Source organism: Monodon monoceros, unplaced genomic scaffold (genome assembly GCF_005190385.1).
Source record: "Monodon monoceros isolate NGI ecotype Baffin Bay Population unplaced genomic scaffold, NGI_Narwhal_1 Super_Scaffold_4, whole genome shotgun sequence".
NCBI classification, from domain to species: Eukaryota; Metazoa; Chordata; class Mammalia; order Artiodactyla; family Monodontidae; genus Monodon; species Monodon monoceros.
The window spans coordinates 620,543-646,314 of record NW_021703781.1 but is presented as its reverse complement, the minus strand read 5'-3'; the positions used below and the strand labels follow the sequence as shown (position 1 = coordinate 646,314).

The 25,772-nt window shown below is 47.3% G+C and overlaps 2 protein-coding genes across 4 annotated transcripts in view; both read left to right on the top strand.

Moving 5' to 3' along the window:
- NUP133 (nucleoporin 133) overlaps positions 1-4,195 on the top strand; it is a 57,235-nt gene extending 53,040 nt beyond the window's left edge. The window contains exon 26 of one of the 2 annotated variants that reach the window (XM_029245842.1): positions 3,455-4,195. In XM_029245842.1, coding sequence (XP_029101675.1) covers positions 3,455-3,591 — 137 coding nt within the window. In that variant the 3' untranslated portion in view covers positions 3,592-4,195. The remainder of the gene's footprint in view (positions 1-3,454) is intronic. The other variant, XM_029245843.1, reaches the window with a different exon arrangement.
- A 7,479-nt stretch (positions 4,196-11,674) lies between these two features.
- ACTA1 (actin alpha 1, skeletal muscle) lies at positions 11,675-13,286 on the top strand. Of its 2 annotated transcripts, none has more exons than XM_029245384.1 (6): positions 11,675-11,803; positions 12,038-12,233; positions 12,317-12,478; positions 12,580-12,771; positions 12,858-13,039; positions 13,143-13,286. In XM_029245384.1, the coding sequence occupies exons 1-6, from the start codon at positions 11,675-11,677 to the stop codon at positions 13,284-13,286; spliced, it is 1,005 nt and encodes a 334-aa protein (XP_029101217.1). The 2 variants fall into 2 exon arrangements, with proteins under 2 accessions (XP_029101217.1, XP_029101216.1); XM_029245383.1 differs by having other exon boundaries at positions 11,909-12,233.
- The last annotated feature ends 12,486 nt before the right edge of the window (positions 13,287-25,772 follow it).

Below are 25,772 nucleotides of genomic sequence, written 5' to 3'. Positions count from 1 at the left end.
AAAAAAAAAAAAAAAAAAAAAAAAAAAAAAAATATATATATATATATATATATATGATGATAATGCAGGCAGTGTGCAAAACAGGCTAACCTAGTGTTTACCAATCTTTTCAGATGTAAGGACACTCTCTTTAATACCAGCTGGAAAAAAGTACACAGTGACAAAAAACCACAGTAAATTCAGCAGCCTTTCTAAATGGATGTGGATTTTATTCATGATGCTGACATTTACACACATTCGGAAATTTCTGTACATAATATATCTGCAAGACACATTATTTAATCTACATAAGACATGCGCGGCCCAGTGCCTGGTACATAGTAGTCACCCAACAAACGTTTGTTCTTTGAATGCCTAGAAGTATTTTACAGATTCATAGCCCCAGTTCTTCTGTAATAGATTCCACTCTGCGGTCCTCTGCTTGAGAATCACTGGCTTAACCGAAATGACGGGGGCCTCAGAGAAGCACTGTGGAGCTCACCACACCAACCAGTGTGCCGAGGGTAAAGGGCGCTGAACTCGGTGTTTACACGCCAGAAGTTCACTCCAGATAGAGCTGTCCACCTCAGCATTGACCTGGGTGTTTACTTATGAAAAATGAATACTTGACTACCCCACATTGACAGTAGATTTACTAAATGCTTTTACTTTCAAAGATGAATAAATAACACAAAGGCAATTAAGCCTTTTCATTGTCAAAAAAATAAAAAATTAAATAATGAAGGGGTATAGCAAAAGAAAATATCTTTTGCTTAAAAATACTTGAAATTCAGACAGAGTTAAAATATATCTATTAAGCTTTCTCTTTGCTAGATTTGGAATTGAAGAAATAACTGGATATGGTTGATTTCTCTGTGCTGTTGAAGAGATTCATTCGGACCCAAATCCGATGCTTTCCATGAAGTTAGCTCTTGTAAAGGTGCCACTGAACCGAATTGTGGCTAATTAAGTATTTGGTGCTATTTAAAGTTCACTTTTCAGTTGTTGCTATTTTTAGATTATAACTCATAGATGGAAAACAGAAATAGAAACCTATAATTTTACAAAAAGAATTATTAAATTTTGACCAAAGGACAAAAACAAGTGGAAACTATTATATATAAATTATAATGTGTAATGATATAATATATAATACATATATATTAATAACATACATTTATAATATTATATATATTATAAAACCAAGCCAAAGACATTTATTTTTGGAACCTTTTAATAATATAGCTTCCATGTACAAGAATAAATGTTTTTTTTGTTTTTTGGTTTTTTTTAAAATTTATTTTATTTATTTTTGTCTGTGTTGGGTCTTTGCTGTGCGCAAGCTTTCTCTAGTTGCATCAAGTGGGGGCTGTTCTTAGTTGCGGTGTGTGGGCTTCTCACTGCGGTGGCTTCTCTTGTTGCAGAGCATGGGCTCTAGGCGCACAGGCTTCAGTAGTTGTGGCACGTGCACGCAGTAGTTGTGGCTTGCGGGCTCTAGAGCGCAGGCTCAGTAGTTGTGGTGCAGGGGCTTAGCTGCTCCACGGCATGTAGGATCTTCCTGGACCAGGGCTCGAACCCATGTCCCCTGCATTGGCAGGTGGATTCTTAACCACTGTTCCACCAGGGAAGCCCAAGAGTAAATGTTTTTTAAAAGGCAGATTCTGAAGGTAGATATAGATAGCTTCACATTGTATTTCATAGACTTGGGCAGCCCAACAATTACTTCAGCCTGTGGAATGAATTCAGCCTGCAGATATATTTAAATTAGCCACCTGGAGCTTTTCAGTTTTTACATGTTATTAAAGTACATTATACATACAGAAAAAAATGCACGTCATTGCATGGAGTATAACATTTTTCCTAATTAGTCGCTGGCATTTAATAGTTGAGAAGAGTTCTTACGAAAGTCTTGTTTTCTGACTTGTCTTAAAAATCAAAAGATTTGCCTATACCAGACTGAAATATTTACCTGGCAGCTGGAGCTGATGAGCACTGCCCACTTTGAATGGGGCGCTGGTCCTAAGTTTACCAAAGTCCCTAGGCCATCTTCCTCATGGTACCTGCCAGGGCTTTGCAGGCGTTTGAGTTTTTTTGACTCCTGCTCTAAAGAAAAATAAACCATCAAATATTATGTCTAACAGAAGGCATGCATTATAAAAATAGAAGTTAAATAAGATGGTTTTTTTAAGAGAATTAATCTTTAGGAAATTAATGTGATATTTTCACAAGTGTAATGCTGTTTTACAGAGAAAAAGTCTCTCTTGAAAGTGTGTTAATTGTAATAAATGATATATAAATATTGCAGATTTAGTCTCATAACACTTATTATGAGATTTTTTATTGTATAATAAAGTATCAAAAATGGTGCTAGGCACTTAGATGGTATTAAAAATAAACAGTATTTGATTTTGAGAAACTTATGATAATGTAACAAACTATAAAATATTGTCTTATTAATTTAAAATGTTTCTTCCAGTTCTCTTTATTTATAAAATGAGAAAAATCGTACATACTGTTTTGTGACTACACAGATGTGCATTGGCTTTCCAACTCAATAGAGGACTGACTGATGAAGACATGGTTCTTCCCCCTCTCCAGTCGTAGAGAGAAACTGTAATACGTTTGGCGACACTGTAGATAGCTTTCACGGCAGTGCTTCTACTAAATTATTTTCCTGAATAGGAGAATATTGTTTGAAATACTTGTTTTCTTCTCTTTTTTTAAAATTTTTAAACAATTAAATAAACTTGAAATACAAAAAAAAGTTGATCAACTTCAAGGAAAATACATATTACCAGAGTTGACTCTAGAAAATTATTTTTAAAAAATTAAGCAGACCAATCACCCCAGGAAAAAAACATTAAAAACCGGTTCTCAAATAAGCATCTCTGCAGTGAAGCATTTCTAGAGTGTGGGAAGACCACCCATCCAAGCAAAACAGTGGATCTTTGATCTGGGGGACAGATAAATGTCTGAAAGTCTTTTAAGAAGATATGGTATAACTTGTCTTCCTTGATAATTCAGATTCCTATCTTTCAAATTTTACATGTGGATTATAAGCAATCTTTCACTGATACCTTCTACCTCTCACTATACAGCTGCTTAGAAAGCTGCTTCCTTGGGCTTGAAATACTTATTTTCAAGTGAATTAGTTTAAAACTTCCACACCGAAGGAATGGCTTAAGCTGTGGAGAGAAATGAAAGTGTTTCAGATTGTATTAAAGACTTTAAATTAGAGTGGCTGTTTTGACCACTAGGGCGAAGAACAGTCACGCAGCCCCTGCTAAGTAAGGAATGTCATATTCTCAGGCCTAGCCTGGCAGATGGGAAGGAATTTAGAACAGAGTATTTCCCAATAGCAGAGTGACGTTATACTTTAAATAGAAGCACAGGTGTTTTTATCATCAGTCATCTCAGTTCATTTGAGAGTTATGTGAAAAAAAAAAAAAAAAACGTTCTGTGTTTGTGTTTATAGGCATTCAGCTCAGTGAGTACCTGCCAGAGGTGAAGGACCTGCTGCAATCAGACCAGTTGGGAAGCTTGAAGTCCAATCCTTACTTTGAGTTTGTTTTGAAAGCTAATTATGAATACTACGTCCAGGGACAAATGTGATTTTGCTAAAATGGTCATTGTTCCTGAAAATTTTTATGAGTGTGTCCTTATAAAAATTTTAGGCCTTAAATATCTAGAAGTTTGTACAGTTTTATAACATGTATTCCTGAATTTTTTATACTGTATTTGGAAGCTACTACAAAATAGTTGTATGACTGTGGTTTTAGTTTTTGGTTACATGATAATTTTTTCTTCCTCTTTTCCTTCTGAAGTTTATCTGTGGGTTTCATACTTGCTACCCTTCCTTTTTATCTCACTCCATCCAGGGCCCTGGTTCTGGCTACACGTATGCATGGGTCACTTCTAGGCTTCAGCCTCTGTAACTCTAAAAATGGAAAGACTGCACTAAGTTGTCTCTGAAATTGCTGTGGCTCTGGATGTTACGTACTGGACAGTGTCTGGAATATTTGGTGTCCATTTTGGTTAGGTCTGGGGAAAATATCTAGTGGGGTAAATGTCAAAATTTGCCAACTTATTATGAAACTAAAGGACAAAGTGGGCCTAATTCATTGTGAGCTTGATAACTGATTACTTCACTGGGAAAAATGTCAGACTTTTCTACATAAATAATAGAGTATTAATAAAAGTATTTTGGTGAATAAAACATATTTATGTGGCTTTCTCATCTATCTATAAGTTAGCATATAATGGGTTATAACCTGTCAGTATGGGGATTCAGTCAGGTTTATGCATGTTCAGGATGATTTACGCTGAATTCCATCTTTACCACAGTCTGTCTAGCTAATCTAAGGTGTGTGTAATGCTAGAAACCTTACAGGTTTTCTTAATGTGGCAACTGATTTAACTGAAAAGTAGCTGTTCTCAAAGGTTTGTCCTGACCAATGTTGTCACTCAGTTTTTATCAGGCTTTAAGTAAAGATGGAGTTGCTGGCATATTCAGGCTTTGGCCCAGTTGAATCCTCACTAAACAACTTGCTCCAGCAGCTGAAAAGGTCAGGAGTTAAACATGGTGAAGAGAGTCCGGTTCCCGGCTTCACAAAGTGCAGCTCTCGCGCGCTGTCCCCTGCAGGCTTCAGACCCCGCCTCTGAGCATGTGTGGAAGGACGGGTTCATGGAGGAGCTGCTCTCGGCCGTCACCAAAGGAGGGAAACGGGCAGCCTCGCCTCTGTCTGCAGCGCGGGGCGCAGTTAGGGATATCCTGAAGGGCACTAGGGGAAGTTAGGGAGAGGAACTTGTCAGACAGCACAAGAAATGGTTGAATTCTTGTGTTAGAAGACTGGTTTTACAGGGCCCTACGGTTCTCACCTGTGAGATCCTGTCAGGTGATGCTGTGACTGGGACACAGGACCCTGCCACCTTCATGCGCTGCCACAAACCCAGTTATCCCCGTGTGACGAAAGCCAGTCTGACGATGACCCCGGCCCATGGACCCGAGGATGTGAAGCTGCCGCTGTCACAGCAGGATGGATAGTCGTCTCATTTTGAGGGAGAAAAAGGCTCTCTCTTCTACCCCTGTTAGAGATGGTAGCCATAGCTCCAAAATGGTTGGGTTTCTTAAAAATTATTTTAACAGTACTAGTGAAATTAAGGCCTAAAATATTGAGTAATTTTTTCTTCTAAATTTTAAAAATTTGTTGCACAACGTAGTCTTCATTAAAGAATTACTGATTTTTATATAAACTGAGTAGTTGACGATGACAAAGTGTAAAGGTGCTGTAAAGGTGAGCATGTTTACTAGGAAAGAGAAAGTGTACTGACTTGGAAAAGGTTTTCTTCACTCCTGTCTTTGAACGCTGCTTGAAAAGTCACAGCTTGTGGCCCCAATTAAATCAAACAGGAAGGTTGGGGGTTTGATTGTGAGCAACAGGCTTTGTGTGTGGCTGTGTTTTAGGAACTTTTGAACGTGTCGGGGATTAAGACAGAATTTGAGAATCACAGCAAGAGACGGTGCTGGAATTCTTGGTGAGGTGGAAGGCGACTGATGCCCTCAGTTTTAGGGATTTCGTTTCTGAAGAAAACTTTTTAGAAATCGGGTTGTGCTGCTTTTTTTACTTTGGGGTCTGAATCGTGTTTTTCTCACAGCTTCACCCTCCAGGGGTAGGGGGCTGTCAGGAATCGGTGTGAAGCACACTCCTCGAGGTGACTGGGCCTGAAGGAGAGCCACGCCGAGGTGACTGCAGCCTCGCTCCCCACGCACGTGTGCGTTTTGAGGCTAATAACTACGAAAGTATTAGTGTAGCCCACCTACCTGTTCCTGGAGACTTTATTCAAGGAATGCTTCTAAAGAAAGCAGCTTTCTATATTCCTACGTAAAATTCACTCATTAAATACCAAGGTATAAGTACTGTAGAAAATGTGAAACCTATTAGGAAAAAAGAAGTGCGTGGAGGAAAATAAACCCCTGTAATCCCACCAGCCAGAAATAACTTCAGTTACCATTTTGAAATATATCCTAGATTGTGCATGTATCAGTATTTGGACTGTGCATGTGTTACCTTTTGTAACCTGCTTATTTTGATGTGAGGTATTGTGAGCATTTCTATGTATCTTTAATCTGGTATTTCTCAACCTTCCTTTTTATTTTTAACATCTTTATTGGAGTATAATTGCTTTACAATGGTGTGTTAGTTTCTGCTTTATAACAAAGTGAATCAGCTGTATGTATACATATATCCCCATATCTCCTCCCTCTTGCGTCTCCCTCCCACCCTCCCTATCCCACCCCTCTAGATGGTCACAATGCACCGAGCTGATCTCCCTGTGCTATGCGGCTGCTTCCCACTAGCTATCTATTTTACGCTTGGTAGTGTATATATGTCCATGCCACTCTCTCACTTCGTCCCAGCTTACCCTTCCCCCTCCCCGTATCCTCAAGTCCATTCTCTAGTAGGTCTGTGTCTTTATTCCCATCCTGCCCCTAGGTTCTTTATAACCTTTTTTTTTTAGATTCCATATATATGTGTTAGCATACGGTATTTGTTTTTCTCTTTGACTTACTTCACTCTGTATGACAGACTCTAGGTCCATCCACCTCACTACAAATAACTCACTTTTGTTTCTTTTTATGGCTGAGTAATATTCCATTGTATATATGTACCACATCTTCTTTATCCATTCATCTGCCAACCTTCCTTTTCATTATCACTCCTCCTAAGGAGACTTCTTAAGACAATTTTCTTTAATCACTCTGCTCCCTTCACCCCCTCTGAAAGTTTAATACCACAAATCTATTGTATATCTTTTTATGTACCACAGCCTTTAGAGCCACACATCATTATAATATCTAAGATTTTTTTTTTAACCCCCTAAGAACCAACTTTTCCCCCTTCAAGAATGTATGTCTTCAGGGGCTTCCCTGGTGGCATAGTGGTTGAGAGTCCTCCTGCCGATGCAGGGGACGTGGGTTCGTGCCCCGGTCCGGGAGGGTCGCACGTGCCGCGGAGCGGCTGGGCCCGTGAGCCATGGCCGCTGGGCCTGCGCGTCTAGAGCCTGTGCTCCGCAACGGGAGAGGCCACAACAGTGAGAGGCCTGCGTATCGCAAAAAAAAAAAAAAAGAATGTATGTCTTCAGTATTCTTCAAGGTACAATTTTTTTTAATGACTGCCTGACACTTTACCATATATGGCTGTATCATAATTTAACAGGTCTCTCTCTTCTTAACAGTCTTAAAAACACTTGGGTTAATGGTTTGGGGTTGGGTTGGGTTGGGGTTTTGTCTTTGTTTTTTTTCTTACCGTAATACTGGAATAAATCTTTGTACAAAAATCTTTGTTCATTCCAGATACATTTCAAATGACACCGACTCTTCCTGTTCAGTTAGTGATGACATTGATAAGCGGTCAGTGAACTGTTCTAATGATTTTTAGTGTCCTTTGCTCACCTCCCCACTCTGACCTCCTCCAAACACTTAGAAGAAAGGTACTGTCCCATTTATCGTTTCTTGTGTTCCAGGCACTTACCTAGTTTCAACCTTGAAATCAGTCTTAAAGGAGTAGGTGGTACCCTCAGCTGAGTGCCTCTGGAAGCCACCGGCCCCAGGCCACGTAGTCCGTCAGAGGGGCGGGTACACCCAGATGTGCTTTACCAAAGTGCAGGCTTTCTTAACTAGTGGGCTGGGGTGGGGACGAGGGGAGCGGAGGGGGAGGAGAGGGGGAGGAGGCCAAAGGAAGCCTCGGATGGAATCATTAGTCCCTTAGAGATGCCAAAGCAGAGCGAGTCCCAGTCTGGGAAAACCAGTAGAAGATCGAAGTCCTCTCTTCCTGCCTGCCACGGTCAGCTGGACATTTCTGGATGTGTGGCTTGGGAGGGCAGTGAGTTGGTTTTTTCTTTTACCCCCCTGCTCACTGGAACGCTTCTGACTCTGTGCCTTGCCAGGCAGCCCCCCTCCCTGTTCTTTTTGAGATGACAGAGGATGGCTGCACATGGAGCCATGGCTTCATTTAAGATGTCTTTGGCCCTTCACTGGAAGAGATCCCTCGAGAATCTGTTATATTCCCAAACATACCAAGTGTTGGAGGAGGTTAAAGGGAGATAGAAAGCAGCCCGGAGCACTCCTAGGGAAGGGTGGGTCTCCCAAGCCCCTGTGTGTCCCAGGACGTGCTGTCTGGCTCATGGAGCCTTGGTTTGCTTCTTTTTAAAGCTAACGCAAATAGTACCTGCCTCATGTACCTCCAGACAGTTACAGGATTAATGGAACAACACAAAAACATGTGAAGCACTTTACAGATTCGTGTCTAAATAGGCAGGAAACACAGTAGAAGACTTAGACTGCTTGAGATTGGGGACCACAGATATGTGAGGAGCTGAGGGGATGCGGCTGGATTGGGTGTGAGCACAGTGGCTGGGCCCTAGTAGAAGGGCCTGTCAGAGGATCGAGCTAAGGCTGCCCCTGAAAACTTAGAAGCAGGAGCTCTATGTCGAGCATACCCTGCATGGCTGACCTTTCCTCAGGGTGTCTCTCAAAAGGCTGTGCAGGCAGTGACCCACTTACTCAGGCGTGGGGTGCTGGGGTGATCCCCAGAGTGTACATGTATGGAGATGGCCTTCCACCTGCTCCTCAAGGCCATTTATGAGCCAATGAGAACTCAGCAGGACCAGGATGGGCCTGCGGCCGCCCTGTGGTAACCTTTGGGTACTATTTCAACCCGCGCAGGCGTCCCAGCTGGCGTTCCCAAGCCCACCTCCCCAAGGTTTGCTGTACCAGCAGATCTCCGCTAGCCTGTGACTGCTTGATTCATAGCTTTTCATGTGTGTCTGAATCTAACAGACCCTGAGATTAGAAAAGCTCGCTATAGGAGAGGAGTTGCCCTGAGCAACAGTTCTGGCAAATACAACCTCCTTCCCCTTTAAGATGTCAACCAAATTCTTAGGTATTCAGTAAATGACAGCATACTTCTTCCTACCTTCATACCAAAATTTATTTATTCCCCTTACACTGTACATAGAGTGCATTTGCCAGGTTTTGTTTTTTTTTCTAGTGTCGCCACTTCACACTGCCACAGCAGGACACAAGGTATCGAAAATGAAATGTAGCTCTGTCCATTATTCATTCATTCTCAAATTTCAGAAACTGAATACGAAGCCACAGTGACATTATACTCATACCGAGGCCCCGTACTAACCAAACTCCTTATTTTGTCATTGACTTTGGCCATTTTGGGGAAGGGCTGCCATGATGTGGGCTGCGGAGAAGGGTTTCATATACTTTTATATACCTCCTCAAGAGGACCCACACCTGGAGTCCCACCACCAAATGTGAATGGTAGCTATTTTGGGAACACTTCAGCACATCAGAAAAATGAGTGGTTCCATTCTGGCTCACACCGCATCACTGATGTACCCCTTAAAGCATGTCACTGAGTTCATCACAGAAAATTGTTTCTCCTTGTGCCTTCCACAGCAAGGTTAGAACTGTTCTCATCCGGGAGCAGAGGTGGGGGGGGAGTGAGAAGCGCCAACTGGGTGACCTCCTCTGACTCCCACTCCACCTTACCATAAGTAGATAGATCCAAATCCTTCTAGAAAATTAGAAAGGCATATCCCCATATATCAGCGGTATAAATAGAACCGCTTCAGCAGGCTCTGGTGGACCGGTGACTCTACAAGGTGGATTGGGAAGCGGCCGGCCTTGGCTGCGCATCACCCTCTAAATATAACGATGAGTTTGTTCAGCCTTTGCAGCAGGAAAACGTTTTGCCCATCCTAGAGCGCGACGTCCTTGTCCTCTTTACCGAGAGGAGGGACGGGCGCGGCTTCATCTAGTAAGAACACCTCACCGTTCCCACCTCCAGGTCATGGGCTGTGACCTTTGCCTTTCGGCCCCAGAAGCAGGACCCTCAGTGAGCTCCGCCAAGGATGCGGGAGGGTAGGGCGCTCCGCGCGGCCCGCCGCACCCCGGAGCGCGCCAGTCACGCCCTGAAATTCACTGCCTTCACAAGCCCCCGAGCGCTCCGCGCGTCCCCGAGGCGGGCAGGTCCCCGAGGCGGGCAGGTCCACGGGCCCTGGCTTTGCGCCCGGCGCTGCCACAGCCGGCCCGCGCCTCCTCCCCGGCGCTCCGCCCTTGCCTCCCGCCGCTAGCTGTCTGCCCCACGACAGCTGCGCGCCCGCCCGCCGCTGGTGACCCTCTCCGGTGGGGGTGGGGGCCGACGGGTCAGCCCTCTGGATTCGGGGAGCTCGGGGTGGGGGGAGAGACCACGTTCGCTGGGGAGCTGGTGGGAGGGGTCGCCTGCCTCCCCTGCCCGGGACGCGGGTGTGACTGCTCCCCCGGTCCTCTCGGGCCCACCACTTGAACACGGCTCCCTCCTCCCTGGAGCCGCACTTGAGGTTCTGGGGTCTGAGCAAAGAACCCGAAGAAGGGGCGAAATGTGGGGCGCACCTCCCCGAGGCCCAGTGCGCGCCCAGAGGCCGGGGTCGGGGCAGGGCGGCGGCGGCGGACAGGTGCAGCCCGGGGCGCAGGCGCGCTGGCGCACGCCGCGCACGCGGTGACCCTCGCCGCACCCCAGGCCCTCCGCCGGGCAGCTGCGCGGGGTCGGGAGGGGCCGACCAGCGGGGAGACGCTCCATATACGGCCCGGCCCGCGTTACCTGGGCTCGGGCCAGGCCGCTCCTTCTTTGGTCAGCGCGGGGGACCCGGGCGGGGACCCAGGCCGCGAACCGGCCGGGGGAGGGGGCTCTAGTGCCCGACACCCAAATATGGCTCGAGAAGGGAAGCGACATTCCTGCGGGGCTGCGCGGGGGGAGCGCCCGAGGGCTATATAAAACCTGAGCTGGGAGACGAGCGGCCACCGCAGCGCCCCAGCCGGAGAGCAGCAGGTGTAGCCACCCGCCGAGGTAGGCGGGGTCGGGGTGGGGACAGGGGGACGGGGCACCACCGAAGGGAGTCCGGAGAACTCCGGGTAGGGCCCGGCCGACACACTATATCAGTCCCAGCCCTGCGTCCTCAGTGCTGCGCCTCCGACCCCAGAGCCACGTGCGCTTTAAAGAAGAGACAGGAAACCTTCGTCCTTTGGAAACTTCTCCAAATTTATGCCCAGCCCCTTGGGGCTGCTCTCCCTGACACTTAGTTTGTGCCCAAGTAGATGAAAGGTTTTGCTCTAGTCGTCCTCAGGGCAGTTCCGTCCCAACCGAGCCAAAGGACAGCAAGGGCCACTACTCCCCGGGTTCGCCGTCAGGCCCAAGGGCGCCTCGGTTGTGAGTCTGGTGTGTCGTGGGGGTCCGGAATAGGCCATTCGTCCCCGGGTGGAGCGCCCAAACCCTTCCCACGGCGTCTCCTTTCACCCTCACAGTCGCCCAGCGGGCAGGGTTCGCGGACCTTGACCCCCTAGGTGAGACACCGGAGGTGTGGAGAGGGCGGTGCCTGCAACCAAGGAAGAGAACCCTCGGGGACAGTGTGCCCTGGGTTCCCGGATGGAGAAAAGCTCCGTGTGGTCTCCCCCCAGCGCAGGGCCCGGCAGCGAAGCTCGGCCCGGGTGGCATTAATTGCTTCCCCTTCGGGACCGCGCCGGGCTGGGGGCTGGGGGTGTCCATAGGCCCCGGGGGAGGGAGGGCGCTCGGGATGGCGGGGCCTTCCGCCTGCCACGCCGAGCGTCTCCACGGCCTTCCCGACCTTGCAGAAACCAGACACCATGTGCGACGAAGACGAGACCACCGCCCTCGTGTGCGACAATGGCTCCGGCCTGGTGAAAGCCGGCTTCGCCGGCGACGACGCCCCTAGGGCCGTGTTCCCGTCCATCGTGGGCCGCCCTCGCCACCAGGTCAGGCTGCCAGTCCGCGGAGGGAGCCGGGCCGGGTACCCGCTCAGCCCAGCCCCGCGCCACCCGGAGCCGCGGTAACGAGCTCGTGGTGTCTCCGCTCCGCAGGGCGTCATGGTGGGCATGGGGCAGAAAGACTCCTACGTGGGCGACGAGGCGCAGAGCAAGAGGGGTATCCTGACCCTCAAGTACCCCATCGAGCACGGCATCATCACCAACTGGGACGATATGGAGAAGATCTGGCACCACACCTTCTACAATGAGCTCCGCGTGGCCCCCGAGGAGCACCCCACCCTGCTCACCGAGGCCCCCCTCAACCCCAAGGCCAACCGCGAGAAGATGACCCAGATCATGTTTGAGACCTTCAACGTGCCGGCCATGTACGTGGCCATCCAGGCCGTGTTGTCCCTCTACGCCTCCGGCCGTACCACCGGTGAGTGCCCGGGATCCGCCCCACCCCCTTCCCGAGCGCCGGGCACTGAGCCGCCGCTCACCCCCCGCCCCACCCCCGCGCAGGCATCGTGCTGGACTCGGGCGACGGCGTCACCCACAACGTGCCCATCTATGAGGGCTACGCGCTGCCTCACGCCATCATGCGTCTGGACCTGGCCGGCCGCGACCTCACCGACTACCTGATGAAGATCCTCACCGAGCGCGGCTACTCTTTCGTGACCACAGGTGCGCTGCGCCCCGGGCTCCCCGGGCGGGCGGGCAGGCGGGCGGCCCGCGGGTCCCCGGGCCCCGCGCTGAGGGCTCCTCTCCCGCTCCGCCCCCCGCAGCCGAGCGCGAGATCGTGCGCGACATCAAGGAGAAGCTGTGCTACGTGGCCCTGGACTTCGAGAACGAGATGGCCACGGCCGCCTCCTCCTCCTCCCTGGAGAAGAGCTACGAGCTGCCCGACGGCCAGGTCATCACCATCGGCAACGAGCGTTTCCGCTGCCCGGAGACGCTCTTCCAGCCCTCGTTCATCGGTGAGCCCCGAGCGCCCGCCCCCCGGCCCCCGCCCGCCCCCGGGGCCCCTCGCCCGCCCGCTCACGCTCCTCCCCGTGGCCCCCAGGCATGGAGTCGGCGGGCATCCACGAGACCACCTACAACAGCATCATGAAGTGCGACATCGACATCAGGAAGGACCTGTACGCCAACAACGTCATGTCGGGCGGCACCACCATGTACCCGGGCATCGCCGACCGCATGCAGAAGGAGATCACCGCTCTGGCCCCCAGCACCATGAAGATCAAGGTGGGCGGCGCCCCACCCCACCCCCGCCCCGCTTCCCCGGCCCGCGAGGGGCTCCGGGCCGCGGCCGCGTCCCTGACGGACTGTCACTGTCACTGTCTTGCAGATCATCGCCCCGCCCGAGCGCAAGTACTCCGTGTGGATCGGCGGCTCCATCCTGGCCTCGCTGTCCACCTTCCAGCAGATGTGGATCACCAAGCAGGAGTACGACGAGGCCGGCCCCTCCATCGTCCACCGCAAATGCTTCTAGACGCCTCTCCGACAGCCGCGACTTCTCCCCAGGACGACGAATCCGCTTGCGGCGCAGGCGGCTGACCTCGAGCCACCGCGCGGCAACTGCCCTCCAACCACCTGCGCTGCTGCCGCCGCAAACCGACACTGTTTATAACGTGTACATACATTAACTTATTTACCTCATTTTGTTATTTGTAAAACGAAGGCCTGTGGAAGGAAATGGAAAACTTGAAGCGTTAAACTCAGCCGTTCTGTTATGCTGCGTAAAGTTGTCTGTTGTGTTTATTTGCGGGGGCGGGGAGCGGCCGGGGTCGGGGAGGAAGAGGGACCCCATCTTCCTCCATCACTTTGCACAATACTCCGAATGAGTGCACGCCTTTCAAGACCGTAAGTTAAGTCTTCCCCTGCTCACGGCTCTTCCCTCTGGCTCAGATCCATTCCCCAGACTGGCAGGCGCGCCGGGGCCCGACTTGACCTTCGGGCGTGTCCGGCTCTGCACTGCGCTCGGGTTGGCGGCGGCGCTGGGGCCGCGCGCGGGTGGCCAGGGGACGCCGCAGGCAGGGCGCTGACCGTGGTGCTGGGCCCAGGGACCGCCTCGCAGCGCGCACTTACGCTCCGCCCGCGGCGGGCGTGGCCTTACAGAATCCGGGTTCCCTCCGGAATCTGCGATCTAACTGAAAGGGCTGTGTTCATTTGTAAGGGAAGATCCCCACTTCTCTTCCCGATTGGGAAGTCCTTTGCTTCGTACCAGGTGGTGGTGGCATAAAGAAGCGCCCTTTCCAGGGTGGGGCGGGGGAGGAGCGGCGCTCAGAGGTCGGAGGAGGGCGAGGAAGGACCAAGTGAACGCTCCAAAAGAAGGACAGCGCATCCTAGGCGGGGAAGGGCACTGGGGGCCGGCCAACAAGGAAGTGCCTGCAGGGAAGGGAGCCCAGATGGTGCTGAAGAAGAGGTCAGCAAGAGAGAAGAAGCAACCCCACTCCACTCCCGCAGTGTCTGAAAGGCACAAAACATAGTAACAGTTTGCATTTCTATGAGCGAACACTGCATCTACATATTTTAGACAGTGTTTCCCAGTCAAGACTTTCGGGAAAAGTGGTCCCTAAATGAAATAGATTCTGACTCAAAGAAGGTAATACACTCATTCAGAAATAAGTTTATAAGTAGAATTAACAACATAGCTGTGTTATATGCCACTTTGCCATATGTTTATTCCCTCCTGTTATGGCCTATTGAGAAGCTTCCGAAATCATTGAAGCCTCCAAGGTAGGAATACTGCCAAATCCAGATATGAAGAGAACCATCCATTCAGTAGAACTTAAGATTTTAATAAAACAAGTATATGATACCAAATCCGCTGAAAACCATGCATTTATCCACCTAGGATGGATAAAGCTTAGAAACGAGCTAGGGCTTCCCTGGTGGCGCAGTGGTTGAGAGTCTGCCTGTCAATGCAGGGGACGCGGGTTCGTGCCCCGGTACGCGAAGATCCCACATGCCGCGGAGAGGCTGGGCCCGTGAGCCACGGCCGCTGAGCCTGCGTGTCTAGAGCCTGTGCTCCGCAACGGGAGAAGCCACAGCAGTGAGAGGCTCTGCGTACCGGGAAAAGGGCTAAATTCTAGCCTTCCAGAAGTACCCAGCTTTCATGGATAATAGTACATTGACACAGGCATATCTGAGCAAACAACACACACACAGCCTGAATAATTCGTATAGCCAACAGCTGGGAAAACACATCAGAATTACATGAGTCAGCTAACCAGCATGTTAAATCTTTTTTAACCAGAACCCCAGGTCTCTTAATTAGGATTTAAGTAAGATATTTAAGGAGGTAATGACCCATTTCTCCTGTGGTCATAATCATCAAATGCCCGAGAGAAGTTTTCAATATAATCTGTAGCATTTCCTTCTGCCCCACCTTTGACGTTGTTCTACTGAAAACATGTGCAAAAATTAGGAATTGTGTGTTTTCACTGGAAGTGTGCCAGATGACCTTTTCTTTTCTGGTTCTTCTCTAAAAAGAAACAAGCATCACACATTTCATTGGTGTTCTGTATCTTTCCTGCTCTCCTAGTAGGTTGTGATTATAGGTATTTGGTAAATTGTGTTACCTATATTAGGCCTGAAAGAAGATTTTTGGTTGCTGTAGTAAAGAATTATATATATATATAACATATATATTATAGATTATGTATATATAATTAATTATATGCATATATAATTAATGTATAATTATATGTATATATAATTATATACATTTTTATATAATTATATATAATTTTATGTGTATATATAAAATATATATAAACACACACACACACACACACACACTGTATATAGAGTGTTTATAGTGTGTATAGAGATATACGCATGTTTGTGCTGGGTGAGGAGAGCACCCAGCAGCTCTAAGTGTGTTTGCAGTATGAAGAAGCGAGAAGCTCCTGTGTGACAGCAGTGTACTTGGCACTAGAGGGAATAATGTTACGGCTAATTTCCCACTGAAAAGCCATCTCAGAGAATCAATTTTTGGAGCTGTGAGAGAATTGAAAGCAACAAAAACAATTTCCCCAGCAATCACTTATGGTGTGTTCCCTTAGACCTGGTAGGTCTTATCAGGAAGCTCACTGCAGTTATTTCATTCTCTCAAAAGCTCATTAAATAGCCATAATTTTTTTTCGCACCAAATCTATATTGCTAGTGCCCAGTTGAAGGAAGGAGGGACAAAGAAGAAAATGGGAAGAGAGGATGTGTCAGGATTAAAATGAAGGATTAGGCTGAGTGGGAAAAATAAAAGTGTCTGGGATTGGGGTACAGCCTAGGCTTTATCATTTAAAACTTTGGCAGTTAGAATTAGACCATGGAATACCAGAGTACCTCCCAGCTGTTTAGTCCCCTGAACTGTCACCCCAGATTTGGAAGAACCCTAAGGGGTTAATGAAATATTTTATTGCCCATCTACTGTGTGCCAGGGGTACGGAGAAGGCTAAGATGTGGTCCCATCCTGGGAGTTCACTGTCACGACCTCTGCCATCACCAGGCACTTATGCCTTGACTCCGATCGCCACAAAGCCTGTTGGAGGAGCTGGCTGGGATATCGGATGCTGTGGGTATCTGGCTGCTTTGCACTCGCCACCACCAGGCCGGCTTCCCTCCCGCACAGCATTGTTTTCTGATGAGGCTGGATGGTTCCAGAAATAGATTCTTACAGGGAAACATCCATCATTGTGCTGGAGAAGGCCTGCCCGCCCCTGGCCTTGGGGACACAGACTACTGCTGCCTCTCACCTGGCAGTGCCTCTACCCTGAGAACAGGAGTCAGAATGGGCTCAGGCCACAGACCAGCCCTGTCCCTGAGGGCACTCATGTGGCCAGGCCACCTGCATGCCTTCCTCCCTTTCCTTCTTGCCTCATTTCTGTCGCTTACATTTCCTCTCTGCCCCACACTGTCCTTGTTAGTCACCCCCTTTTGCACTGTCGCTATGTCACAGTCCTTTTGGGGAGTTCCCACAAGCTGATGCGCTGTGTCTGACCTCAGCTCAGAGAGAAGCCAAGAAGACCTGGTGTGATGGCGCGCTGGTGAGGTGGGCAGCATGGCGGGTCCCACGTCCGGGTCCACCTGCGTCCTTGTCACCCACAGCCAGAGACACTCCCCCCAGCAGGCCGTGGGCTGCACCTTCCAGAAGGGGCACAGATGGCAAAGGCAGCTGGAGGTTAGCTGACGTGAATGAGGAATGGGGGCCCCTCATTAAGAGTGGCCCTTTCACTGGGTGCAGGAGCCCTGAGCCTTCTGATTGACCCTGTCCCTGCTTGTCAGTTCCTTAATGGCTTATCCTGATGGAATGGAGCGGGACCCTAAGGGGTCTTCATAGAACAGAAACGCCCCCCTCTATGTCCTCTGCCTGCCTTTTGTCTGTAGAAAAACTTTAGCCAACGAATACATTTTTTCAGAGAAGTGAGAAAATGCAGAAGCAAAGAAAAGCAGTCAAACAATAATAATAATAATTTAGTCATTAAACAAAGTCAAGGATTTTAGTTCCTCCTCAAGGGTTATAGATAATATTCTGAGCCATATCCTGTGAGCTGCCCTGTAGATATTGAAACTCCCACCAGGTGGAAGAAGTTAACTCCATGATGACCAGACTGTAGCCATGACAGAAGCTGCCGCAATTCCCAGAACTGGCCTCAAAGAAAGGGGAACAAACCGACCCTGGAACTGAAGGCTCACTGTACTGAAAACAATCAGGCTGACGCTGGTCAGACCACCAATGACCAATTTCAAGATGACGGTCAGAGCTGGCTGTGCTGTTGCTGCCTGTAGCCCCCTCCCTCTGTCTACTCACCCCTGAAACTCCCCTTTAAAAGCTCTTGCCCTCTGATTGGCAGGGGAGAATTGGCCTTTGGACATGAGTCCACCTTCTCCCCAGGTTGCCAGCCTCCAGAATAAAGCAAACTTTCCTTTCTACCAACACTTACCTCTCAAATATTAGCTTTCGAGTGATGAGCAGCCGGACCTGAGTTCAATAGCACTGATACTGAACAGTTTCTGTGGGTGGTTGATTGGGTGAAAGACTCAAATGTGCAAAGGTGATGTTGGCGGTTCTCAGAGCTGTCCGTAGAATCAGGATTGCCTTTCCTGTGACAGTCATTGGGGTTTCCTAAACCTTATCACCACGTGGAGAGCTCTGGTCACTGGAGATGGACTCGGGAGTAGAAGTCTGTCTACATCATGGACCAAGGGTGGCCGTAGCACCCCTGGATCCTTGTTCACCCCATTTTTCCTAGTTTCCTTCATGGGACCTGTATTAAGTTCCTGTAACAGATTACCACAGACTGGGTGGCTTAAAACAACAGGAATTATTTTTTTGCACAGTTCTGGGGTCTAGAACTCCAAAATCAAGGCAGGGTTGTTGTCACTTGAGGCCTCTCTCCTTGGCTTGCAGATGCCATCTTGTCCCTGTGTCTGCACGTCCTCTTCCCTCTCTTCATGTCTGTGCCCAAATTCCTCCTTATAGGACACCAGTCATGTTGGATTAAGGCCCACCCTAAAGACTTTGTTCTAATTACTCCTGTAAAGGCCCTGTCTCCAAATACAGTCACATTCTGAGGTCCTGGGGGTTAGGACTTCAACATATGAATTTGGGTTGGTGGTGGCACAATTCAGCCCACAATAGGGACAACAATTTAACCCACTATAGGAACTAAAAGGCCACTAGTTACAATTCATTTTAATGGTCCATTTTAATAGCCCATTCATTTTAATAGTCCATGGACTATTAAAATGTTAATGTTAATGTTTGTTTGACTGCTTTTCTCTTATGTTATGTCTCTTATGTGTCTTATGTTATATGAAGAACTTTCACATACATTAGCTCATTTTATCTTATAAGGTAGCTAGGATAGGGATTATTACTCTACTTTCATAAATGATAACAGTGAGGTCTCAAGACTGAGTGACTTGCCTAAGTTTATAAACTTAGTTTATAAATTAGTAAAAGTGGCAGAGGAAAGACTTTAACTTGTAACTCTTGACTCTATTCTTTTATTTTCAATTTTGATGTACGCTTATATTTTATATACATTTCTTGTAAACAGCATAAGGCTGAATAGTTTTCCCAGCCTGACAATTTTGTCTTTTAATTGAGACACTTTGTCCGTTTATATTCAATGTGATTACTGGCATATTTGGGTTTAAATCTATCATTTTATTTTGTACTATTAGTCCAGCCTGTTCAAAGTCTAAAATTAATCAATATTTTTACTTTCCTTGGACAACACGAGACCCTTGAGGACTTCTAATTCATCCATTTATTTTCATCCTAACTCATCACATATTTTCATTCTATCTTTATAAACCCTTACATATTATTATTTATCATATATCAGTCATGGTTTTAACCTCCTCAAAATACTGTAATTGTCTTATAGAGCTTAGATTTTCTTGTATATTAATAATTTTCTCTGCTCATTTCTTCTTCCCTATGGATCCCTTCCAAGGGAGATTATTCCCTTACTCCTGAAGCACAGTCTTTAGAATTTCCTTTTGTGATGGTGTGTTGGTTGCAAAATCTTTCAGTTTTTGTTTGCTTATGTGCTTATTTCTCCCTCATTCTTGAAAGACACTTTTTTCTCATAAAGAATTCCTGGATAACAGTTATTTCTTTTGGCATATTGAAGACGGCATTTCTCTGCCCTCTTAAGTGCTATTGTCGCTGTTGAAAAGTCAGCAGTCTAGTCCTTCTTTGAGGAAATCTGCATTCCCATTTCCCCACATTTCAGCTTAAAAAATTTTTTTTCTTTTTGTCTTTGATATTCTTAGAGAAAATCTTAGAGAAAATATTCAGTTTCTCTATGTCATACCTAATTGTAGGTTTCTTTTTACTTATCTCATTTGGGATTTACAGGCTTTTGAATATGTGGATTGCTGTCTTTCAACAGGTTTGGGAAATTACCAGCCCTTGTTTCTTCCAACGTTGCCTTCAATCCTATTTTTTCTCTCCTCTCATTCTGAGGAATTGACAAATTGGGCTTCACCAAGTTTTAAATAGTTGCTCATCAAAGAACACCACTAATAAAATGAATAATCAGGCCACATACTGAGAGAAAATATTTGCAAAACATGTATCTGACAAAGGGTTGGTATCCAGCCTATATAAAAATAACCTATAAAATTCAATAACAGACAAAAATGCAATAAAATGGGCAAAATATTTTGAACAGACACTTCACAAAAGAATATATGAATGGCCAATAAAATAAGCATACAATCATACTCAATGTAATCAATGGCTGTTGTCAAAAACAAACAAAAAAACAGAACAAAATAACAAGTATTGGCAAGAGTATGGAGAAACCGGAACGCTTGTGCATTGCTGGTGAGAATGTAAAATGGTATAGCCGCTATGGAAAAATGTTATAGCAATTCCTAAAAAGTAGAATTACCATATGATGTGGCAATTCTACTTCTGAGTATATACCCCAAAGAAATAAAAGCAGGGACTCAAAGAGGTATTTGCACACCCATGTTCATAGCAGGATTATTCCAATAGGCAAAAGGTGGAAGCAGCCCAAGTGTCCGTTAATGGAGGAATAGATAAAATGTGGTGTATATGTACAATGGAATATTATTCACTCTTAAAAAGGAAGGAGATTCTGACCCATGCTACAACATGGATGAGTCTGAAGACATTATATTAAGTGAAATAAGCCAGTCACAAAAGGACAAATACTGTATGATTCCACATATATGAGGTACTCAGAGGAGTCAAATTCATAGTGAAAAAGTAGAAGGGTGATTGTCAGGGGCTGGGGGGAGGCGGGAATGGGGAGTTAGCTTTTAATGGGAACTGAATTTCAGTTTGGGGGGATGAAAAGTTTCTGTGGATGGATGGTGGTGTTGGTTGCACAACAATGTAAATATACATAATGCAGTAGAACTGTAGACTTACAGATGTTTAAAATGCTAAATTTACTGTTATGTATTTTTTTACCACAATCAAAAAAAAAGACAAGCACATGAAAAAGTGCTCAAAGATTTTAGTCATCAGATAGATGCAAAATAAAAGAACAATCTTATACTATTATATACCTGCTACTATGGCTAAAATTAAAGATTGCCACCAAATATTGGCAAGTATGTGGAGCAACTGGAACTTTCATACTCTGAGTTGGAATGTAAAATGGTGCAACCACTTTGGAAAACATTTGGCAGTCTCCTATAAAACTAAACATACACCTGCTCTAACGCCTGATAATTTTAATCCTAGGAATTTACCCACTAAGATTAAAGACATAGTCACAAAAGGACTTATACAAGAATTCTGATAGCAGCTTTATTGATAATAGAAAAAACTGGAAACAGGTCAGGTGTCCATCAACAGAAAAATGGATGAACAAACTGTGTACAGCTGTATAATGGAATACAATTCAGCAATAAAGAGGAACAGACTGCAAATGCACATACGACATAATGGATCTCAAAAATACCCTGAGTGAAAGAAAATTTACACATATATACAGTAAGATTGCATTTATATGATATTCTAGAACAGGCAAAACTAGTCTATGGTATAGAAAAAAATAAGAACAATGGTTGTCTCTGGGAGTGGGATGGATATTGAGAAGTGGCATGAGGGGACTTTTTGGAATTATGGAAATGTCTGTATCTTGATAAAGGATTGGGTTACAAAGGTCAGATTCAGTGACTGTACAATTAAGATTTGTGCATTTCATTTTGTGTACATTTTAATCAAAAGAAAAAAATGCAGGCAAAAAAATAAGATGTCAGAACTCATGATACCCTCTACATTAAAAAAGTTTTTTTTTAATTTTTAAATGAAAAAAATTTTTTTTTGTATTTTTCACTTTAGGGGGTTTATCTGAATTGCATTGTGGGTAATTTCCTCCAATTGATCTTCCAATTTACTAATTCTCCCTTTAAATTACTTAATATATTGTTAAACCCTTTTGCTCAGTTTTAAATTTCTGGTATTGAATTTTTAACTTTTAGAAAATTTTAGAAATTATTTTATTTTAAAATTAACTAGATCATATTTTTATAGTTTTCTGCTTCCTATGGATATTTGTTAGCTTGTCTCTTACTTCTTTAAAAGAGCAAGCATAGGTTTTTAATAATATGAATCTAATAATCTTAGTGGCTGAAGTCTTAGAGTTTCTTTCTATTACCTATTGTCCCGGTTCATACTCACACTACCTTTTTCCATGTGTACTTGACAGTGTCGCGTTCACTGTCTTTGAAGAATTATTTCTGGGACACTTGGAAACCCAGAATAAAGGTGACTCTCTCAGGAAAGGACTTGTATTTGCTTCTGCCAGGGATCTCCTGGGATACCACTAATCTGAGATGATGGTAAACTAAATCCACCGCCTGAGGTCTCTTGGTCCCCCCAGAAGAGGTGGGCTGCAAATGCATGTGAGAACTCAGCCTGAGTTTACAATTTCCCAGGAGTCTGCACCCCACGCCACTACCACACACTTGGTACCAGGGCCACTCGCCTGTCCGATCCTCAAGTGTTGGTGTGGGGCAGGGCTTACCCCTGGCTCACTCCTTCACGCTTCCCCGTGGTGTAAACCTGTGTCCCAGCTTCACGAGGGAGGCATCAAGCTTTGCAAAGCTGTTAAACCCCAAGCGCAAGGTAAGTGAGATAAACAAACACTCTCAGGGCAAGAGCTGTTTCTAGAATCACTGTCCTGCTGGTGATTCTTTACTATCCTGTCAACTCTTCGGTGCTTGTAAGATGTTCAAAATACTTGATGTGGCTTTTTAGTTGTTTTCCACAGGAATGTTGTTCCAAGAACTCAGCCTGTCAGATTCCCTAAAAATACAACTCAACATCTTTCACGGTGCAGGCCTGGCTTTAGCCACCCTTGAAACACAGCTCAAATCTCACACATGGGCTTAAGGAATTTTGCCCCAAATTCTGTTGCCTTATTTTAAATCTGTTATATTTTCCCTGGGCCTAAAAATACACTGGGTCTGAAAATTCCCCAGGATAACAGGGCACCAGCTGGGAGACAGAGCTGCCTGGAGCCCTTCAGCCCAATGTTAATGTGCCCTGTGTCAGCAGGGACCCATTGGACCAGGGAAAAAATGAAGGGCAAAAGGACAAAGCAACTCGGTCAAAGTGATAAATCACCACGATGCTTTCTGTATGGGGGGATGATAGGTGATTTTTTCTGCCTTTTTTATACTTCATTATTCTTTTCAACTTTATTGTTTTCAAGATATAAGTGTTATGTTAATATTAAAAATACTTAAGCAAAAAATGAAAAATAAACAGAGAAGAAAAGGCCCCTCTAGGCCCTCAGCCCTGAATGGTACTTCCAGCAGCAGAGATGAGTTTGGGCAGATCCATTTGCAGCCACGCGGGTGGCGGGAGGTGGCGCTATGGAGGCGGGGGTCGGAGAACGGCTGTGTCAAGCGTGACCCCAAGGTGGCCCCCGCTGAAAGGACTAAACTGCTCCTGTCATTTCTCTCGTCTGAGCTCCACAGGCATCCTGAGTGAGCTGGGCAGATGGCACTGGGGAGAGCATCTCTGGGTTCCAGCCCTGGCTCCGCAGAGGACATTGGTTTCCATCGGTAACAGGAGGTGGTCCCCGTTCCTCTGACACTTTGTGATCACGCCCCCCCACCACTTCTCCTGCTCAGGACCCCTGGGAGAGGAAGGGGAGGCTGTTGTGAAGCCCCTCAGGATGCAGGACAAGGGGATGAGCAAAGGGGAGACTCCAGTGCTATAAAGAGTTTCTCTGCATCCAGGTTCCCTTTGAAGTTCTGAGAAGGCTCTGTTTACCCTTTACCCTTCCTAAGCCAGAGTGCCCACAGTTCTGCCTCCCCTCCCCCTCCCACCCAGTCCATTCACGCATTTACCGAGTGTCTCTTCTATTGCAGGCACAAGGGGCACTACATGGAATAACTAGACTGCACTTGAACTTCTCCAGTAAATGCTTAAAAAGGATGCCTACTATGCTTACCCTCTGTCTTTGGAAGGTTCTCTGGAATCTAGGTTTTCCTCTGAGTTTCGTCTCTGGCCTCTAGTGCTGGTGCAGGGCAGGCCGGTGGAGAACCAGGCTCCAGGAGGCCCGCGTGCTGGGATCACCAGGGACGCCCAGAGCCTCCCTTGGGAGACGCTGTGTAGTGATTTCTTCCTACGCTGCCCTGGTGGTGGAGGCCAGGAATTTGAAAGCTGGGGATCTCAGCACCTCTGAAATTACAGGGCGTCTCTCACTGACATGAGAGCGAGCACAGTGGTCCAGCCTGGACAGGGTGGAGCCCTCACAAACAGCCCTTCCTCAAGCCTCTGCTCCCCTGCGCACTTCCCTTGCTGCACCCCAGTCCCAGCCCTGCACTGGGTGGTCATATTTTTTCCAAAGGGCAATCCAGGCAATTTGAAGCAAACAGATTCGTTCCCAGCCACACGAGAACACAGGGTTGTGGTTCACAGCCAGGGAGATGTCCTTTTTCTCCGCCGTCTTCCTGGTTATCCAAGGTGCAGGTGTGGGGCTGGCCTTCCCTCAGCTGGAGAAGCCAAGACATCCAACATCTAGTCTTGATTATTCTTTTTTTAAAAAAATATTTATTTATTTATTTGGTTGCACCGGGTCTTAGTTGCGGCTCGCGGGCTCCTTAATCACGGCATGTGAACTCAGCTGAAGCATGCATGTGGGATCTAGTTCCCTGACCAGGGATCGAACCTGGGCCCCCTGCGTTGGGAGTGTATAGGTTTTTTTTTTTGGCTGCGTTGGGTCTTCGTTGCTGCGCGTGGGCTTTTCTCTAGTTGCAGCGAGCGGGGGCTACTCTTCGTTGCGGTGCGCCGGCTTCTCGTTGCGGTAGCTTCTCTTGTTTCGGAGCACGGGCTCTAGGGCGCAGGCTTCAGTAGTTGTGGCTCGCGGGCTCCAGAGCACTGGCTCAGTAGTTGTGGCACACAGGCTTAGTTGCTCCATGGCATGTGGGATCTTCTTGGACCAGGGATCGAGCCCGTGCCTCCTGAGCTGGCAGGTGGCTTCTTAACCACTGCACCACCAGGGAAGTCCCTAGTCTTGATTATCCTTTAGCTCATTTTCCAAAAGGACCCAGACCTCTGTCACTCCACTCTTGCCCTGCTCGTTGACACACCTGCAGCTATAAGTTTGCTGATTTACTCAACAAACTTTTACTGGGCACCTACTATGTGCAGGCACCATGCTGGGAGACAAGGAGGCCAGCCGAAGAGTCCAGGTCTCAGCCTCAGGGAGCCCTCAGTGCAGAGTGGGAAACAGAATTCATCAAACAACAGTGCAAGCCTGTCCATTTAGCATGGGCTGCAAGGGAGCTGTGCGGTGTGACAGTATAGAAGAAGCCAAGGGGGGTGGGCTCCTGAGCCAGGGCAGTCGAGGTACTTTGAGGGTGAGTAGGCAGCAGCAGGTGAAGTGGGGAGGCTGGAGGTTCATGGCCTGTGGAAAGGTGGGTGTGACGGGGTGGGGATGGGGGAGGGTGGTGGGCAGAGACGATGCAGGGGGAGGCAGACAGAGCCTGAAGACCCTCCACCGCTGACTGTATTTTTTTCTTTATTCTAAGAGTGGTGGAAAGCCATGGAACTGTTCTAAGCAGAGAGAGAGAGAGGGAAGCTGCCTTGCTGGGGCAGGAGGGGGTTCCAGGACGCCTCTCGGGTCTCTGACTCACCTGCGGTTGCTCACTGAAATGGGCACCCGGAGCTTGGGACTGCGGCTGGTGTGGCAACCAGGCAGATTGGTGGTCCCAGGCAGGAGGGCGGCAGGGCAGTCCTGGCCCTGAGGGGATGCACCCTGGGCTCTGAGGCGGTAGTGTGACATGGGCTGCAGCCTCTCACCTCCTCTCATTCCATTCCCACCTTGGAGCTGGCCGGGTATTGGAATGTTCTCTATAGAAAATCCAGAAAGACCATAGGAGAATGAAGGTTTGTGCTATTTCCCTCCCATCTGAGGGGAAGGGCTGGGGAGGGGGAGGGGAGGCAGGAAAGGGAGGGGAGGGGAGG

What these genes read in the sequence shown, in the direction of transcription:
- ACTA1 (XM_029245383.1), top strand. Translation starts at nt 11,675, where the DNA reads ATGTGCGACGAAGACGAGACCACCGCCCTCGTGTGCGACAATGGCTCC. An exon ending in CTACTCTTTCGTGACCACAG is followed by an intron (nt 12,479 to 12,579) that starts GTGCGCTGCGCC and finishes CGCCCCCCGCAG; the next exon opens with CCGAGCGCGAGATCGTGCGC. An exon ending in CTTCCAGCCCTCGTTCATCG is followed by an intron (nt 12,772 to 12,857) that starts GTGAGCCCCGAG and finishes CGTGGCCCCCAG; the next exon opens with GCATGGAGTCGGCGGGCATC.